This window comes from Podarcis bocagei, assembly GCF_964188305.1.
Source record: "Podarcis bocagei genome assembly, chromosome: Z".
In the NCBI taxonomy this organism is placed as follows: domain Eukaryota; kingdom Metazoa; phylum Chordata; class Lepidosauria; order Squamata; family Lacertidae; genus Podarcis; species Podarcis bocagei.
Genome location: NC_138140.1, coordinates 14,501,125 through 14,519,368, shown reverse-complemented (window position 1 = coordinate 14,519,368; position 18,244 = coordinate 14,501,125). Strand labels below are relative to the sequence as shown.

Genomic DNA, 18,244 nt, shown 5'->3' with positions numbered 1-18,244 from the left:
AAAATGCCACAAACACACACACCATGACCAGACGTGTTCAGCAGTACCTCCACTTAGTAAGCAGCCCTCAAAAGAAGTCCGGGAAGGGACCAGGAAGTTACGTTAGAATGGCAAGAGTTTAAAACTTTACAAAGGGAACTAAGTGCCCAAGATGACTTCTCTTGAATAATGCAACATGTATTACAACTCTATTCCATGCATTTCTGTTGTTGTTGTTTAGTCATTTAGTCGTGTCCAACTATTCGTGACCCCATGGACCAGAGAACACCAGGCATTTCTAGTCCACCCTTTTTCCTTTACTTACACAGGACACATTCCAGCCAGGCAAAAAACAATGTCAAGCTGGGGAGAGTCCCATGGGCCAGATGGAGGCCTGGAGGGTCACAACTGGCCCCGGGGTCACAGGTCTGCCCATTCTGAATAGCCTCAAGAATCACAGTTAGAAGGTGGGGAAATAGTACTTTCAGGTATATTAATAGCATCTTCTCAGGACTAATGACCAGCACTAAAGCTCCCTCTACAGCAGGCGTGAAGAAGCTTTAGCCCTCCAGATGTTGCTGAACTACAACTCTCAGCATCCCTGGCCATGCTTGCTAGGGCTGATGGTTCAGCAACATCTGGAGGGCAAAAGGTTCCCCACACCTGGTATAAGAGCGCTGCTGTTTGCTTTATGCTTAACCCAAGAGCAACATTCATATACTTACTAATGGTTATGGGCATGTTGCTGGTGTAATCAATGGCCACACCTACGGGCAAAGTGTCATCGCTCTTATCTGTGACCGGAAGTTCTGCTCGGCTGGAGTCTTCCAGAACCCACAGCTCCCAGTTGTTCTGTAAGAAGGGTTAGTTTAATTAGTACTAGGAATCAGGATCTTGGTCTATCTAGCACAGTATTGTCTACACTGACTAACAGCAACTCCCAACGCTACCTGGAGATGCTGGGAACTGAACCTGGGGCCTTATGCTTGCTAAAGAGATGCTCTGCTACTGAGCTATGGCTGCTCCCAACTGGCTCTGTGCTTTGGCAACCTCTGGAATCGTTCCTGCCAGGGAGATCAAATTGTAGTAATAAGGGCTTTTTTCTACTTAAAAAAATCACTGTGGCACGTGCAGTGGAGAGGAAAATTACTATTATTCCTTGGTTCATTTATAAAGATTTTTATGCACAACCAACTCATATAAAGTATCAAGGCAGCATACAGCAATATGTACAAGTACAAGTGAAACATTATGAAATAAACATTTAAACGACTGGAATAAAAAATGTTTAAGCAGTTGAAGGTCTTCAAGAGATGTCTTAAAATCAAAAGGGTATATCTGGTCCACCACCATTGGCGGGGGTGAGTCCATGGTCCACAAAAGCAAGAGCCTGAGTAATGTAATTATTAGCAGGTCAGACTTGGACCTGGGAGCCCAGGGTTCAAATCAATCAAGTTCACTGGTCCAGTCCCTGCCTCTCGGTCTAAACTACTTCACAGTGTTGTTGTGAGGATTAAATGAACCATGTACACCACCTTGAGCTCCTTGGAGGGAAAAAGGTGGGGTATAAGTGCAATAAATAAATAAATAAATAAATAAATAATAATAAAACAATAATCAATGAAATATTCTGTCCCAGTAAGTGCATGGGTTTCAAGGTGACATGACACTGCTATTTCTTGCTGCAGCTGACTGATAATAACTACCCCTCTGGAACTCTCACTGGGACCTCTTCTTATAAGAAGAGGCACTTGCTGGGGAAATAGGAAGTGGGATTACCTTGTCTCCTTGCCTTGCGAGGATGCTGACCTCTGTGGAAGCAGCAGATGCTGCAAGGACCAGATCCCTTGAGGAAGGAAACAAGAACCACAAATCCATAACCCACTTCAAGCAGCATAAACACCTTTCCCTGTTAGTTTCAAATAACAATATTTAAATACACCCAGCTGTTTGCCCACCTAATTAATATTAAAAGGGAACTATTCAATGTTGTATGATCGCCATTACTCACCATTCTTCAACGTAGTTAAGGAAGTAGTGATGTTGCCTCTCAGAACAGCTGCCATAACAGGGCTCCATAAAATTCACAAACAGCTCAGGCCGCTTTTCTTCTTTTTTCTGAATGGGGAGACAGAACAGGAAACTGTGTGGGAGATGCAACATATGAGGGAAAGTGTCTTAGGGGAGGGGCAGCTCACAAATGACCCTGCAGGCGCTGGACTGTTTAAAAATATTTGCATCATTTATAACATACATAACTGTTTTATGGTTGCAACTGTTTCATAATTACAAGGAGGGGGCCTTCATGATAGCCAGCTGCCAGATTTTATGGCTTCCTTCCTAGAGAAGCTAGACTGACTCCCTTCTTGCTGCTCTCCCCTGGCACGTGAAGGCTACCTTGTTCCCATGCGCTTTGGGGAACTGACTGCTTTTAAGGAAAGTGATTTGAATAGGGCTTTGCTATTTTTTGCTATCAGTATTTTCATAATTTGCGTTTATATAGTTTTAATTCTATTGCAGTCTAATTCTTTTTAAACTATCATCTTCTGTATGTTTTTAGCTTTCTGTATTTTATCTGTTTTGCTTTAATTTCTGAAATCTGCCTTGAGTTACAGTGTAGGGAAAAAGCAGGATATAAAGAATGCATTATTATATAACACAAACTGCCATCATTCCTGAACACAGGCCATGCTGGCTGAGGCTGATGGAAGCTGGAGTCCCTACAGTGCGTGGAAGGTCAAGAGTCCCACACCTCTGGCCAAAAGTATGATTAAATGTTTCAATAACCACAAAAAGATATGAACTCCTAAATTGTTTTGTCTGGCTGGGATGCATTCCTAGAATTCTTATCATGCCTCTTGATTGTCTGAAAGGAGGACAGCAAGGACTATTATGAGTGTCCATAGAAACTAGCCTACTATCCGGAGGCAAAATGTACATCCATTGCTCTGCTCACTTTTGCCTACAACCCTGCTGCTCACCACTGGCATGTGGTCCTTGGAAGGCTGCTTGGGATGGAATGTGGCCCTCAGGCAGAAAGAAAGTTCCAAACACCCAAGTTAAACCTGTGCATCTAAGAGATAGGTATCTAACACGTGTTTGTATGGGGACTTGGCAAGCAAAACTGACACTCGCAGCAGAAGTGCAGAGGCTGCTGTGGTTGGTGAATGCTTCAATTTCCATGCAAAGTTTGACTAAATGGTTTCTATGAAGTGGGATTCTACATCTCGGGTCACTACTTTTTTTTATCGTTCTGAAGCAAGAGCCTAACATGCGGGAAGACACAGCAGCACAAACCAGGGACAAAGACCTGGCAAAATTATGAGAATGACAGTAGGCAGCACAGACTTAGAAATCAAAGACAAGAGAAAAAGAAGTTGCTTCCCCAGCGCTTCCTCTCTTCACGTACAGGAAGCACAGCCATCACCACTTCCGGTGCAGCTTCCAAGATCCCATCCGCAGCCGCATATACGATAGTGAAAACATAAGTGCTGACCCACAACACGTCCAAGACTGGAAAACAGAAATGTGAGTAAACTTGGGTTGTCGGGTTTTTTGCTTTTGTTTTTCTCAAGAGCCACTCATCATCATTATTATTATTGTTATTATTACTTACACAGGAACATATGGTTGTATGCAAGCTTGGTCCTACTCAGAGTAGGCCCATTGAAATAAATGGACCTGTGTAGAAGTCAGTTGGGTACATCCCACTGGAAGCTGCCTTATGTCAAGTCAGATCACTGGTCCATATAGCTCATTATCGTCTGGCAATGACTTTCCAGATTTCAGGCAGGAGACATTCACAGCCCCACCTGGAGATACTGGGGGACTGAGCTTGGGACCTTCTGCATGCAAAGCAGATGCCCTTCCACTGAGTTATGCTGCTTTTCTCTCATGCTAGGAAGCTTCCCAATATCATGTCAGATCATAGATCCAGCTAACTGAGTGCTGCCTACAATAATTGGCAGCAGCACTCCAGGGTTTCAGTCTCTCCCAACCCCACCTGAAGATGAACATGGGATTTCTGGAGTCAAAAGCATATGTCCTTCCAATGAGCTATATGGGAAGAGGGATATCTTGGTGGTACACCACCTGCTTTGCATGCAGAAAGTCCCAGGTTGAATCCCCAGCATTTCCAGGTATGGCTGGGAGGCACCCCAGCCTGAAATCCCAGACAGTTGCTGCCAGTTAAGAGTAAGCAATACTAAACTTTGTGGATTAACAGTCTGACTTGGTATAATGCAGCTGGTTAGTTCCTTTATGTGTTCATTAACACTGTGTACTGTGTGAAGACAGAAGGATCTAGGACACTGGAAACCTTCCCTAGCAAAGTTCCCAGCAAAGTTCTACTCAGAGTAGACACACTGAAGTTAATCTGCCTAATTTAGTCATCTCCATCAATTTCAAAGGGGCTGCTGTGAGTACAACAGTTTTGTTGCTGTATTAATCTTAGGGAACAAGACGTATAAAGAACTTCAAGTTTCAATTACAAATATACAAATTAAAAATTTAACGTAACAGATGTGATAATATGCCCAAGGACTGTATTTCCCCCCCCCAAAGAAAGCAAGGCATTATCAAATCTTTGCACTATAATTATGTAACTGTGCTGCATTAACAACCCTGACAACTAAATTACAGGAGATTAAATATTAATCCATACTGTAAATGGGATTGGTATAAAATACTACTTAGTATTTTGAGCAAAACACCTGCCAGATTTATTTTTAAACACAGGAGATTCAACTAGTCAAAAACAAGCATCTCACATTCCACGATATGCCTGGATTTCATGGGTGGGCAAATTCTAGGCACATAAGTGAAACACAGTGATTACACGATCCATCTGTACTACTGTAATACCAACCGGTCAAAACGCCAAATTTTAGGAAACACGGTACCTTTGACAGGATTATCTGAATCATAGAATGGAGGACAGGGAATTGTTTTCTTCTCCTGCAGGTTCTGAAAAAGTAAAAGAACGAGCATGATTAGAATACCCTAAGTTTAATGATATTTGGGGGGGTTGTTTTTTTTTAAGTATTCTATCTACAATGCAACACTTCACATCACACATGCAATAATAAAACAAAAACACTCTGAATTTATACAAGCACTTTCAAAAAAATGTCCAAAGCGTTTCATCTAAAGCTGCCATGGTTCAGTGATCTGATGACATGGTACATTTCACTCAGTACTGTCTGCTCTGTGGATGATGAACCTGAAGCCCTCCAGATGTTCTTGGACTATAACTCCCAGTATCCCCTGACCATTGGCCATGCTAGATGGAGCTGATGGAATACAACAGGGGTCGGCAAACCTTTTTAAGCAAGGGGCCAGTCCGCTGTCCCTCAGACCTCGAGGGGGGCCGGAAATGAACAAATTCCTGTGCCCCACAAATAACCCAGAGATGCATTTTAAATAAAAGCACACGTTCTACACCAGGCAGGCCCCACAAATAACCCAGAGATGCATTTTAAATAAAAGCACACATTCTACTCATGTAAAAACACGCTGATTCCCGGACCATCCGTGGGCTGGATTTAGAAGGCGATTGGGCCAGATCTGGCCCCCAGGCCTTCGTTTGCCTACCCATGGAATAAAACAACAGTTGGAGGGCTATGAGTTCCCTATCCCTAATCCGCTCTCAATGGGAGCAATGCTCCAAGATTTCAGGCACAGGCATTTTGTAGCCGAAGATCCCTCTAAGGAGAGATTGTTGGTAGTCAAATGTGGGCACTCTTTTGCATCAAAGCCATGTGACCTCCGGCTTAATTATGGGCATGGTTCCAATTCACCTATATCAGAGATGAACATCATCATGGGAGAGTTGTTTCCAGCAACCCCATCCTTTGCCCTTGGAAGCCTTATAAGCTGCTGCTACAGGAGAGGGACTGTAAGCAACATCATAGGAGTGGTGTTTCTAGGACTAAGGTGAAACTATGAAGCTTCTTTGTTGTTTTTGCTATTGCATGCTGCATGTTATATTTATAGTACTGAAATGTGGGTTTTTGGTATATTATATTTTTGTAGTGCTGTGTTATTATGAAGGTTTTTGTAGTGTTCGTTCGAAACGCATTCCTGTTTCTTTGTTGTAAGCTGCTTTGAGCATGTTTTTTTGTAGAAGAGCGGTAAACAAATAAAATGAAAGAAAATTAATTAATCTTAGGCCCAGGGACCAAATGCAGTCCTCCAAGCCTCTATTTTGTCCTCAGGGCTCACCCCAAGCCACACCCCTTACCCCTTTGTGTTTTTGCCTGGCTTGAATATGACAGGTGCACAGCCATGCATTCATAGCACATGGCTTATCGCTAAGAATCCTTAGAACCACCGTTTACCCCAACAGAGCCACAGTTCCTTGGGGAAGGGGGGAAGAAATCATGTGTTTTAAATGCATGGTGCATATGCAGCCTTGTGCTCCTAAACTTCTTGATTGCCTGGATGGTGAATAGAGAGGAATGTTCAGGCATGAAAAACTAGCTTACTTTACAAAAGCAAAATTCTCATTCTACCTGGAGGTGCAGGTGACTGAACCTGGGGCCTACTGCATGCAAAATGGATGCTCAAGCTCCAGACTACAGCCATTCCCAGGCATGTACTTCTGCTAGCCTTATACTTATGACTCCATCTTCTGAACTTTGAATTGGGGAGAACAAAACACGAAACAACCAAGAGGGAGAAGCAGGAGGCGGCAGATCATTACAGCCCAAATAGAACAAAACAGACTTACAGGGAGATACTGGACCACTGTGCCATTCTGCTTGCCTACAGCCAGCTGCTTTCCTTTAGGACTCCAACACACTAAAGGGGAGGGAGAAAATCAAGCAGGCATCATTAAGCAGTTGCAAAGGAAATAGCAACAAGAAAACCAGCCAGTGCAATTTGGCAAATGGCTTAAATTGCCCTCACAAGTGTTATTCAAACATGACAATCTCAAATTTGGAATGCAATAGATTGTCCATTCAGTATGAAGGTGCAGCCAACGATGGTCTCAGGAGAGCATACCCTAGAGCAGGAAAGGGGAAATGTTGGCCCTCTAGATCAGGGGTCTGCAACCTTTAAGACAAAAAGAGCCACTTGGACCCGTTTCCGAAGGGAAAAAAACTGGGAGTCACAAAACCATTACTACATTTAAAACAAATATAACACTGCATATATTGTTTCTTACCTTAATGTCCGATCTGACAGCGGGTGGGAAGGTGATGTCGGGACGGTGTGTGACTAACACACGCACCGCCCCCATGCGACGTCACAGCCAGTACAGCGCCTGCCACAGTGGGGAGTGTCGGGGCGCACAATGCGCCTCCTCCCCTCGCTAGTATCCGCCTCGGAGCCGCGGCAAAGGTGTAAAAGAGCCACATGCGGCTCCGGAGCCGCGGGTTGCAGACCCCTGCTCTAGTTGCTGAACAGCAGCTCCCATCAGCCTAGCAAGCACAGCCAATGGCCAGGGGTGGGTGGTAGTTGGAGTTCAGCAACATTGGGAGGGCCAAAGGTTCCTTATGAGATACCCTTGTTTGCAATTGTCCATAGAGCGCATTCAGGCTTACTTTGAGCTGTACACCTAAAATATATGTAAATCGGAACTCAAATTCAGCTTATTTTGTAACAGGGATTTCTGCATCAGTCTAAAAGTCATGTTACCAACCTGATGTAACAGCCACTGAAGCAGGAAGAGTTGCATAGATCTTCACGGAATCTGCCACCTGCAGGACAGAGACGCTTCCATCAGACAAACAGACGGCCAGCATAGAGGCATTCATTGGGTTCCATTTCAAGTCATTGACCATCGCCCCAGCCATCTTCTGATAGGCAAAGGGGCGTTTTTGCTGCTTAGCCTATTAGAAAGAAATGTATGTTTGTTAGACTGTATCCGTATGAGCAAAGACACTCGCTTTCAGAAGAGTCAAATCACTGGCTCACCATACTCTCCAAGACCTGAAGGAAAGCGATGCTTTCACTAACCTAAGCTACTATCAGTGGTAGAGTTCAGAAGGAATGATGAGCTGCAGATTACTGCAGGACTGCAGGACCTTTTTATACATTCTGGACAAGATTCCAGGGGGCACGTATCAGTAGTGGGCATGGCTTGAGGCAAAAGCGCACAGAATAATGGATATATACAGTGGGCTACATTCCAGCCATGCAAAAGTCAGAGCCTTTTACATGTGCTGCCCCCCGTATCTTCAGCCAGGCAAGCAAGAGTCATTATCACAGTTCATGGACAACTTCCAGCCAGGCAAAAGCACTCAAGGAGAATGCCGAGCAAGGCTGGTGAGGAGTGTGGCCTGGGGAGAGTTTTGAGGGTCAGACAGAGAGGATACGAGTCACAGCGAACCTCAGCCTCACACACTTCATCCCCCCTGCCAGCACAGCCACAAGAAAGAGACTGGAATCTTCTGCTCCCTTTTTGATTAACCGCAGTTTACTATCACACATGAATACTACACTGTGGTAGTGTTCCTCCCAATTTTTAATTAACCATGGTTTAGCATTACATTTGAATCCTAAAGTGTGGTTATGCTTCATTAGGGCTTGCTGAAGCTCTCCAGTTTCAAAACTCATAGCAAAACACACCCTGGAGTGAGGGTTGGGGGGGACGTTTCCAAGTTTGCTTTTAAACCATGCAACTTACCTGATTCACAAAGGTGCGAACATCAAAAAAGCCAATGAAGGACCCAACTTCACTGGAGGCCATGCAGACAGAGAGTGTGAGGTTATCACAGCTGAGTGCCAAGTGATGCACACAGAACTTCGTGGGAACGAAAAGACTCTGGACATTCTCAACTTAAAAAAAATGAAGAGGAGCACCAGGGAGGAAAAAACAACAACAACAAATTATTTAAAAGGTAGTTGGAGGCCTGAACTAATCCAATACTGCCCTATTTGTCTATTAAGATCAGCTGGGGATGCCCTGCTTGTTATTTCAACCTGTTGGACAGCAGAGCTGGGCGATGTCTGGTTTTCAACATCGCAATATACCGATATAACACAATGTCTGAAATAAGAAGAAAGGTGGGAAGAAGGTGGGAAGAAATAAGCAGCCACATGTTGACTCCTGGATATGGACTCCAAACTGGTTTTGGATGATACATTGCACAGCCCTAGTGTTCTAATCTGGAGGGAGGGATGAGGCAGCCCACTTGCTTGGGTGAAGGTGCAGACAGGCAGGCAAGCACCTTCTCAAGTTCCCTCTGCCAAGGTAGGAATTGGGCCTCTCACTGTGGGTGAACATCAAACGGACTTGCAAGTGTCACTTGAGAGTGAAATGTGCAGTGATGGTGGCAGCCAAGGAGTGAGCAAGGATTCGTGATATATTGCCAGGTGAAAAATTCTGAAACTGTTATCATGATCTGGACTTCAAACCAGTTTGGGGCACTGCTTTGATATATCGCCCAGCCCTACCGGACAGGCACTATTAATGCAAGACATTCTGAATGGCACCCTCATAGAATATAGAACTCCCTTGCAAATAGAAAGTGTCACAATGTGAAAACCTTTATGGTTTACTCAAGCCTTTGGAATGTAATATACCTTCTTGCCAATGCCACTACTTTATGTATTGTTAATGTTATTTATTGTTGTGCTGTATTTGTAAACTGCATTGCCCAGCCATGCTCCTGTTGGGAAGGTTAGGATATAAGTAAAGGGAAATAAATACAGAGATACATAGTAAACCCCTGATCCCAGCATTCTAAGACAATGCTAAACTAGGAACTACACACTCTCGCCTTTTGTGATTCCCAGCAACACAGTGATTCACAAACATTGTCTCAGTAAGCATTACAACGACTATAGATGGTTGGCCAATGTTATTTCCCCTGCACCAGTTTGGCAGGTAAGAAAATGCAAGCTTACTTAGGGCAACCAATTAATGAATGAGGCAACAGTTGATTGAGGACTTCCAGATGTTTAGCTGTCCCTTACCCACAATGCTACATGAGCCCAAATAGGTAAAAAAAATCCACCAGAGGAATCATGGGGGGGACATATAAATTAAAAGCATATGCAGATGATCTTGTAATAACAGTGGAGGACCCTAAGAACTCTCTGCCAAAAGTCCTAGAAAAAAATACAGAACTTTGGGCAGGTGGAAGGTTTTAAGTTGAATAAAAATAAGACAAAGCTGACAGTGAAAAATGTACCAGAAAAAAGGGGGGGAGAATTACAGCAAAATATAGAAATAGAGATTCATAAAAAAGTTAAATATTTAGGAATTTGGTTGACAACCAAAAATATTAACATCATTAAAGATAATTATGAAAAAAATTGGAATGAAATAAAAAGGAATCGAGAAGTATGGGGAAGAATGAATTTATCACTGTTAGGAAGAATTGCCGTGATCAATATGAACGTATTGCCAAAAATGTTATTTATACCAGTCAAAACCGGTTGTAAGTATGCTTCAAGAAATGATAAAGGGATATTACAAAATTCATCTGGAAAGGGAAAAACCAAGAATAAAACATAAATTACTTACAGACAGTAAATATAGAGGAGGTTTTTCCCTTCCAGATCTTAAATTATATTACAAAGCTGTCTGTATTGGTTGGATCCGGTACTGGATCAAACTGGAAAATACAGATTTGTTAGATCTTGAAGGTCACGACAACAGATTTGGATGGCATCGTACTTGTATGAAAAAAGGGAAGTTCATAAAGCATTCAATAATCATATAATTAGGAGATCACTTTTAAAAGTCTGGGAAATGTACAAAGATTTATTAGAACAGAAGACTCCATGGTGGTTGTCTCCAATGGAAGCAACATCGATTAAAAAAATAAATAGAGAGAAAAATGGCTTACATATAGAGACAGAAGGGAAATTAAAAATGAAAGAATTTGAAGAGATCAGCGAACATGTTAATGACTGGTTACAATATTTTCAAGTAAATGAGGTGTTCAAAGTAGATAAAAAGAAAGGATTTAGTTATACTTTATTTAGATTTCAAAGATAAATTGTAGAGAAGTAATACCAAATTATTGAAGAAGATGCATAATTTATTATTATAATGGGAAACCAAAGCTGAAGATATTAAATGTGGGCACAAGATGTAGGATATAACTTACAAATGAAAGACTGGGGAAAATTATGGAAAGTTGATTTAAAATTCACCACATGTAGAATTTTGAAAGAGAATTATATGAAAATGATGTACCAATTGTATTTAATTCCTGTCAAACTGGCAAAAATGTATAGAACAAGTGCTAATAAGTGATGGAAGTGTAAAGCGAAAGAAGGTACACTTTACCACATGTGGTGGAATTGTAAAGTAATTAAAAGTTATAGTACTGTATTGGGAAATGATATATAATGAACTGAAGATGTTTAAAATAACCTTTGTTAAAAAACCAGAAGCTTTTCTGGTGGGTATGACAGGAAATACCAAGAGCGGAAGAAGTTATTTATGTATGCTACAATGGCAGCTCGGATTCTACTAGCCCAAAAATGGAAGGACGACAAGATACCAACGAAAGAAGAATGGCAAGTCAACCTTATGGAATATGCAGAAATGGCAAAACTAATGGAAAGAATCAGAGACAATGATAATGAAGAATTTATAAAAGACTGGGAACCTTTTATGTTGTATTTACAGAAATACTGTAAAGATATGGACTCACTAGCAGGGTTTGATTAAACACAAGTAAGAAAATAAGATCAAAGGTTAAGTAAGAACAACATGGAATGAAATTGACTGTAAGATGCAATCATGAAGAAAAAATTGGTATAAAACTATTAAGAAAATAAGAGTATTAAGGTATAAGATTATAAAAATAATAATTAAGCAGAAGTAGTAAATATTTAAAGAACCAGAAGGGGAAGTTGAGGAAAGTCACAGGGAGGGGTGGGGTTTCTTTTTCTTATATATGACAAATGTTATATTGTGTTGTTTGATTGAATATAAAATTGTAAAAATCCAAAAGGAAAAAAAGAAAATGGAGGCTTACTTTGGGCAACCAAGTTAATGAATGAGGCAACAGTTGAATGCAGACTTCCAGATGTTTAGCTCAGTCCCTGACCCACTATGCTATATGAGCCCAAATAGATAAAAAAAATCCCAACCCTATAATTTGCAAAGGAGACTTGCCACCCCAAAGCTGATGATGGGTATTCAAAGCAGAACAAGTGAGTTTATCCTTAGTGCTAAAAAACACAGCTCTATAGATAAAAATTAAGGAAGGCTGGGGATGTGGGTGGGGAAAGAGAAAAAACTTACCTATTTTATTAGGAGAATCCCCCACTGGAATCTGCATTAGAAGGTTTTTTGTCTGGAAGATCTGCAATCCAGCTGCACAGCCAGCAAATAGTAATCCATATTTGTTGGATACAGCAAGAAGACTGGAACGCTCTTTGGGGAGTTCATCAGGAGCATCAAAGATCCGTACTTTCTTCAATGCTCTGAACTTAAAATCCTGTGGCACATTCAAGATTAAAAAATCTGTGAAGGCTAAATCTAAATGCATCAGTTTATTCAAATACAGTCATACCTCGGGTTACAGACGCTTCAGGTTGTGTTTTTTGGGTTACGGACCGCCGAAACCCGGAAGTACTGGAATGGGTTACTTCCAGGTTTTGGCAGTCGCGCATGTACAGAAGCGCTAAATTGTGCTTTGCACATGCGCAGAAGCACCGAATCGCAACCCGCGCATATGCAGACGCAGGTTGCGAATGCTGCGGGTTGCGAACGTGCATCCCGCACGGACCACGTTCGCAACCCAAGCGTCCACTGTACACCACAGAACTCAACCAAAACCTTGATTATTTAATTACACAAATAATTCTCAGACTTGTTTGCTCCCCACTCCTCAGTGACCCAGCTACTAAAAGGAGACTGGAAGCATCTACTTCCAACTATGAACCTAACTGGAGCTCTTTGTTACATCTAAAGTTTGGGAAACTGTGGTTAGTTCAAGCCAGCTAGGGATCATAAATTATGATTTGAACCTGGCTTGTTTGAATTAACCATAGCTTAAATTAACAGTCCCCCCCACCAGTTCGAACACAACTGGAAACTCTGATTAGTTTAAAGGAGGAAGCGTCCTCTCTCCTTCTTACATCACAGTAAAGGAAGAGAGAAGGGGTTTGAGTCCCAGTGTCAATTCATAGTTTAGCATCATGTCTGAAAAGATAACACAGTCTACTGAATGGCTCAGAGTTTTTGCTCATGCACCTGATTTAGCAAAACTTAGTAAATGCCTAGCCCTTTAGTTTGTGATGATAAACTGTTCAAAACGGTTCTAGATTTCTCTGTTTTATATTGACCGTTTCAATTTTAAAGCTTTATCCTGTGGTTTAAATTTCCTCACTACAGGCTGTGTTTTGTCAAAACAGCATCAGATAATAGCTAAAGATGAAGGGTTTTCTCCACTGCTGCAGTTAGAACATAAATGGAGGCCACTAGCCTCTTACCATGCCAACTAAACAACAGGCTAGTAACTTTTACAAGGCTGTCTTAGCCGTTGCTCCAATCTTCTCTTGGTAGAACACTCAGAGCAACCTATAGCACAGAAGAAATATACTGGGGTGGGTGGAAACAAAATCAACACCTGAACAAATTTCTATGGCCTTATTTACAAGGCTGCAATAATGAAACCCTTATAGCTGTCTTGTAAACAGACCCACAGAACTTACTAGCCTGCCAATTATTTTACCAGTCTCTTGGGGCCTGGGCAGAGAAGAAACGGAGTGCAGTATTTCCAGTGGAAGTGAAGGATATAAGACAAGCTGGATCAGGCCAGTGGTCCTTCAAGCCCAGCATCCTGTTCTCACAGTGGCCAACCAGATACTCCAAGAGTTAGTTGGTAAGCAGCACTTGAGCACAAGAGCAACTATTGTCTCCTGTGGTTTCCAGCAACTGGTATTATGAGGCATAATGACTCCCGGCAGTAGAGGTAGAACAGACACCATGGGTACCAGGCACTGTCCCTGATGCATTAGCCTGGTCTGCTTTCAAAGCCATCTAAGCTGTTTTGGTTTCTAAGCTGGGCATGCAGGAGAGGCACTTTGGCTGGTCCACCTTCATGCCATTTCTGGTCACCTGCAGCAATGGCAGGGAGCCCCTGTTGGCCCTGCAGGTATTGCTGGGCTCCCACTCCCACCAGCCCCCAATATGCAAGGCCTGAGATGGTAGCAGTTGCAGTTCTACAAGGCACCTGTTTGGACGACCACATAAGTTCTCCATTAGTATCTGTACTGCTGAAGACATTCCTGGATAGCGCTTAAATGCATGGCTAGTTTACATAACGTGCTCTGAATTTCCTGACACAGAGACACAATTTTAAAAATTAAAAAACAAACAGACTAAGATTACCTATGCTTTCTAAGCATTGTGAACTTTCACAACATCCATGTAAGGTAAGCCACTTATTTTAACCTAAGTACTGCCGGCAAAAACACAACAGGGTAAAATACAATATTAACATAACAGGCGCAATTGGAGGAAATGTTGGCCCCCCTTCCGACTCACCTTCATCTCCCTCTCGGGAATTACATCCATGTCGTCCCCCATGACAGAGCCTCGGACGAAGACGTACAACGAAGCCAACCGGTGCGGCAGGAGGACTTCGCGCGCTACCTCAAATCACATTCCCTGCCTCTTATAAACCAGGATGGGAAGCAAAGGAGAGGTAACATCCGCTTCCGGGAAACAGAAGAAGCCCACAACGGGAACTTCCGGCGACGCTCTAGGCGTGCACCCGCCGTCTTAGTTCCTTTGCTCGAAGCCTCTATGTCAAGAACGAGAGCGGGTGGGAAGTTATGTACAGGGCTAACACGAGTCTTTGCGCCCGTTACCATGTTTTGGGAAGGCGCCCGGCCTATGGGAACTGGGGATATAAGGCGCTGATAGCCTTGTCGGAAAGTGATGCAGTTCTGTTCCCTCAATTCCGATGACGTATTAGGCCCGGTTTCAAACCTTCTCTTATTGCAGTAACCATAGAGAAAGAAATTAGGTATCTGACCATAACACTATAGACTCACACAGGTCAGACAGGACTTCTGAGGCTCTTTAGAAGTCAGCTTCATATCTAAGGCGGAACGAAGAGCTGCCCTTAGAAAGCTATGAAACCACGATTTGGTCGTTGTTGTTATAGCACCACTGAATGTGTATTCCAAGGTCCCTACCTTGAGGCACTTACAACATTTTCTGTGAAGATTGCGTTCACCTCTCCACACCCGCAAATCGTAGCAGAAAATAGAGCAATTCCTACTCCTTCCAATATCACATCCACACTATACAGTATATTTAAAGTACATGACTCCTCCCCTAAAGAGTCCTGGGAACTGTTGTTTTCACGCATACCCCCCAGAGCTACAGTTCCCGGCACCCTTAACAACCTTTTTTTTTTCTTTCAAAAATAGAAGTTGAAGCTGCACTCTTTTGTGCACTTATGTGGAAATGAAGCTTCATTGAATGGAGTGGGACTTCTGAATAAAGATGGAATGAGGTTGTGCTGTAGACATTTATAAGGATACACCAAAGCAGCAGGAGACTTCTCAACAGAAGAAACTGCCTTACCCAGATTCAGACCTTTGGTTCATCTAGCTTAGTATTGTCTACATTGACTGGCAAGCAGCTCTCTGAGGTTTCAGAAAGAGAATTGCATACCCTCCAACATCCGGGTGATGCAAATTGGGACATGACCCACCCAACCAATGCCTCTCCACCCCATCCACAGATGCATTCAGTGTCCCCCATTTTCCATCAGACATGTCAATGGAGGCCCCTCTCCTTCAGGCCCCCTCTCCCTCAGTTCCCTCCCTCTCTTGGGACTCACTGCTCCCCTCACTGCACAGACAGACCCTTGTGCACCTTTCTCCCCCACCCCTATCACCACTTCATTGTTGTTGTTTGCCTCAACAGTGTTATAAAAATTCTAAGGTCTCAAATATGGAATAACTGTTCGTAAATGTACAAGGCAAACACACACATAAGTATATAAACCATGTGTCTGAAATAGGCTATCCAGAAAATGCAGTCAGTAAGGCATTGTCAGGTATCCTGATGAAATAAAAAATTTAAGGTCATATATGTGACCTTATGTGTGTGTGGGGTTTCAGACATGTGGTTTATATATGCATATATAAACCACATGTCTGAAACTCCGCAGAAAAAGTCCTGAAACCATTTTGTCCCTCCCAAATTGACCTCAAATATTTCTCTGCAAGGTCGAAGGAAAATGGAAAAGCCTCCCCATTGCCTTTTCCTTCACAAATCCTGTCTTAAGGGTATGTCTGTGTATGAATAGGGTGAGCCTGTGACCTGGCTCAGGAACTAAGTATTTGTCATTACAAAAGACTGGCCAGGCTCCCCAGGGTATCCAATCAAGTGACCATCAACAGGTCTGCCAGACAGGAGATAAACAACACTCAGATTTCTGTTGTAGTCTGCCCTTTCTGTGATCTAGGTTTGATGTATCTGGGCAGTGGTCTTGAGCTACACCCCTTCTGTGATGTAGGTATGATGTTTCTGGGGGTGGGCTTGGACTCCAAGGCGGGCAATTTAAAATGTCTACATAAGGGCGGGCACATCTTTGTTCGGGGTCCTCCTCCTTTCCTGCGTGTGAGGGAGCACCCTGCGGCAAAATAATCAATAAAGATCAGGCTTACTAGCTGCTTTGCTTCTCAATATTCTCTGGTTGGCCTCTATTATTTTCTCCGACCGATGGAGAACCTACAAAGGACTCTATAAGGGCTCTTATGTCCCCCATAAGGGAATAAGGGCAGATTTTTTGTTTATTACACTGGCAAACAGGAGAGAAGCAACACTCTCAGATTTCTGCTAGAGACTGCCTCCTTCTATCATGTATGTATGGTGTTTTGGGGGGTGGTCTTGGGGGCTACAGGGTGGGAAATTTCAAAAGTCTATATAGGAGCTTGCCCACCATTGTTCAGAATTCTCCCTCCTGTGTGTGGTGAGTAGGGACCCTGTTGCAACAGTTTATTTCCTTGAATAAAGATCAGGCTTACTAGCCACGTTGCTTTCAATATACAGTGGTACCTCGGGTTAAGTACTTAATTCGTTCCGGAGGTCCGTTCTTAACCTGAAACTCTTCTTAACCTGAAGCACCACTTTAGCTATTGGGGCCTCCTGCTGCCGCTGCACCGCCGCTGCATGCTTTCTGTTCTCATCCTGAAGCAAAGGTCTCAGCCCAAGGTAATATTTCTGGGTTAGCGGAGTCTGTAACCTGAGGCGTATGTAACCCGAGGTACCACTGTACTATGGTTGACCTCTGCTTTCTCTCCGACTGATAGAGATCTCCTGAGGGACTCTACACAGGCTCTGGATACCCCATAAGAGAATTAGGGGTATTTTTCTTATAACAACAGTCACTTGCTGGCCTCTTTCCCCACCCCAGCAACTTAGCCAGTGACTCCTACTTCCTTCCAGCCAAAGTTGTGAGACAGGGGTTTCTGGGAGCTGGCACCACTTGGCCCATGTGGAGGAAGAGAAGGGGGCGGTGCATGGGCCCAAGACGAGAGTGTGACACCATTAAAAAATGCATATTTGGTCTCATGCTCTGCCAGAGCCAAAACAGGACATCCCAGGATGGAATCAGAAGCAGAGGTGGCTTCTGTAATTCTGGGATGTCCCAGGACAGTTAAGCAATATGAAGTCACTCCAACTTTACCTGGAGCTACCAGGGATTGAACCTGGGACCTTTTATGTGTCAAGCAGGTGTTCTATGGCCACTAAGCTATGGCTCTTCTGCATGTAACTTATTCCCAGAGCATGCTTCTCTCCCCCCCCCCCCAGATATGCTTAATTTTATGTTTTTTGACTAGCTATGTGAAAGGGTGAGCCCTATCATTTAAATGGCAAACTCAGGTGACAAGTGATGCTAAGCAGAGAACCAAACAGGGCCACTGGGAAACAATAGGGATGCATGAGCTGCTTGAGCAAATCCCACATTTTTTTTTGGGGGGGGGGCTACAGTTCCCAGGATTCTTGAGCGTGTGTGCTCTAAATACATTTTGACTCTATGATGTATACAAAGCCTCAAAATCACTCAGAGATCTAGCAGTCAGTCCCTGTTTGCTGACTTGTGCTTTATACAAACCAGAGTTTTAAGAAAATGACCAAGTTGCTGCTATTATTATTATTATTATTATTATTATTATTATTATTATTATTTTATAAGCATGAGATTTTAAAACAACAACTGCTGCCAAAAACTGCAGAGAAAAACACTTAAGAAAAACAGGACAAGGAACAAGTAAAGTTGTGACAACCAGGGAGACGAAATCCACCAGAGTTCAAGATGCCGCA

General features: G+C 43.0%; 1 protein-coding gene across 7 annotated transcripts in view; it reads right to left on the bottom strand.

Moving 5' to 3' along the window:
* The window catches only part of NUP214 (nucleoporin 214), an 83,967-nt gene extending 69,366 nt beyond the window's left edge, over positions 1–14,601 (bottom strand). For all 7 annotated transcript variants that reach the window (XM_081180072.1, XM_081180069.1, XM_081180073.1 and 4 more), the window contains exons 1-10: positions 14,444–14,601; positions 12,194–12,389; positions 8,612–8,763; positions 7,625–7,814; positions 6,710–6,780; positions 4,881–4,944; positions 3,389–3,492; positions 1,991–2,097; positions 1,759–1,825; positions 705–831 (exon numbers count right to left, since the gene is read on the bottom strand). In XM_081180072.1, coding sequence (XP_081036198.1) covers positions 705–831; positions 1,759–1,825; positions 1,991–2,097; positions 3,389–3,492; positions 4,881–4,944; positions 6,710–6,780; positions 7,625–7,814; positions 8,612–8,763; positions 12,194–12,389; positions 14,444–14,485 — 1,120 coding nt within the window. In that variant the 5' untranslated portion in view covers positions 14,486–14,601. The remainder of the gene's footprint in view (positions 1–704; positions 832–1,758; positions 1,826–1,990; positions 2,098–3,388; positions 3,493–4,880; positions 4,945–6,709; positions 6,781–7,624; positions 7,815–8,611; positions 8,764–12,193; positions 12,390–14,443) is intronic.
* Between the last annotated feature and the right edge of the window lie 3,643 nt (positions 14,602–18,244).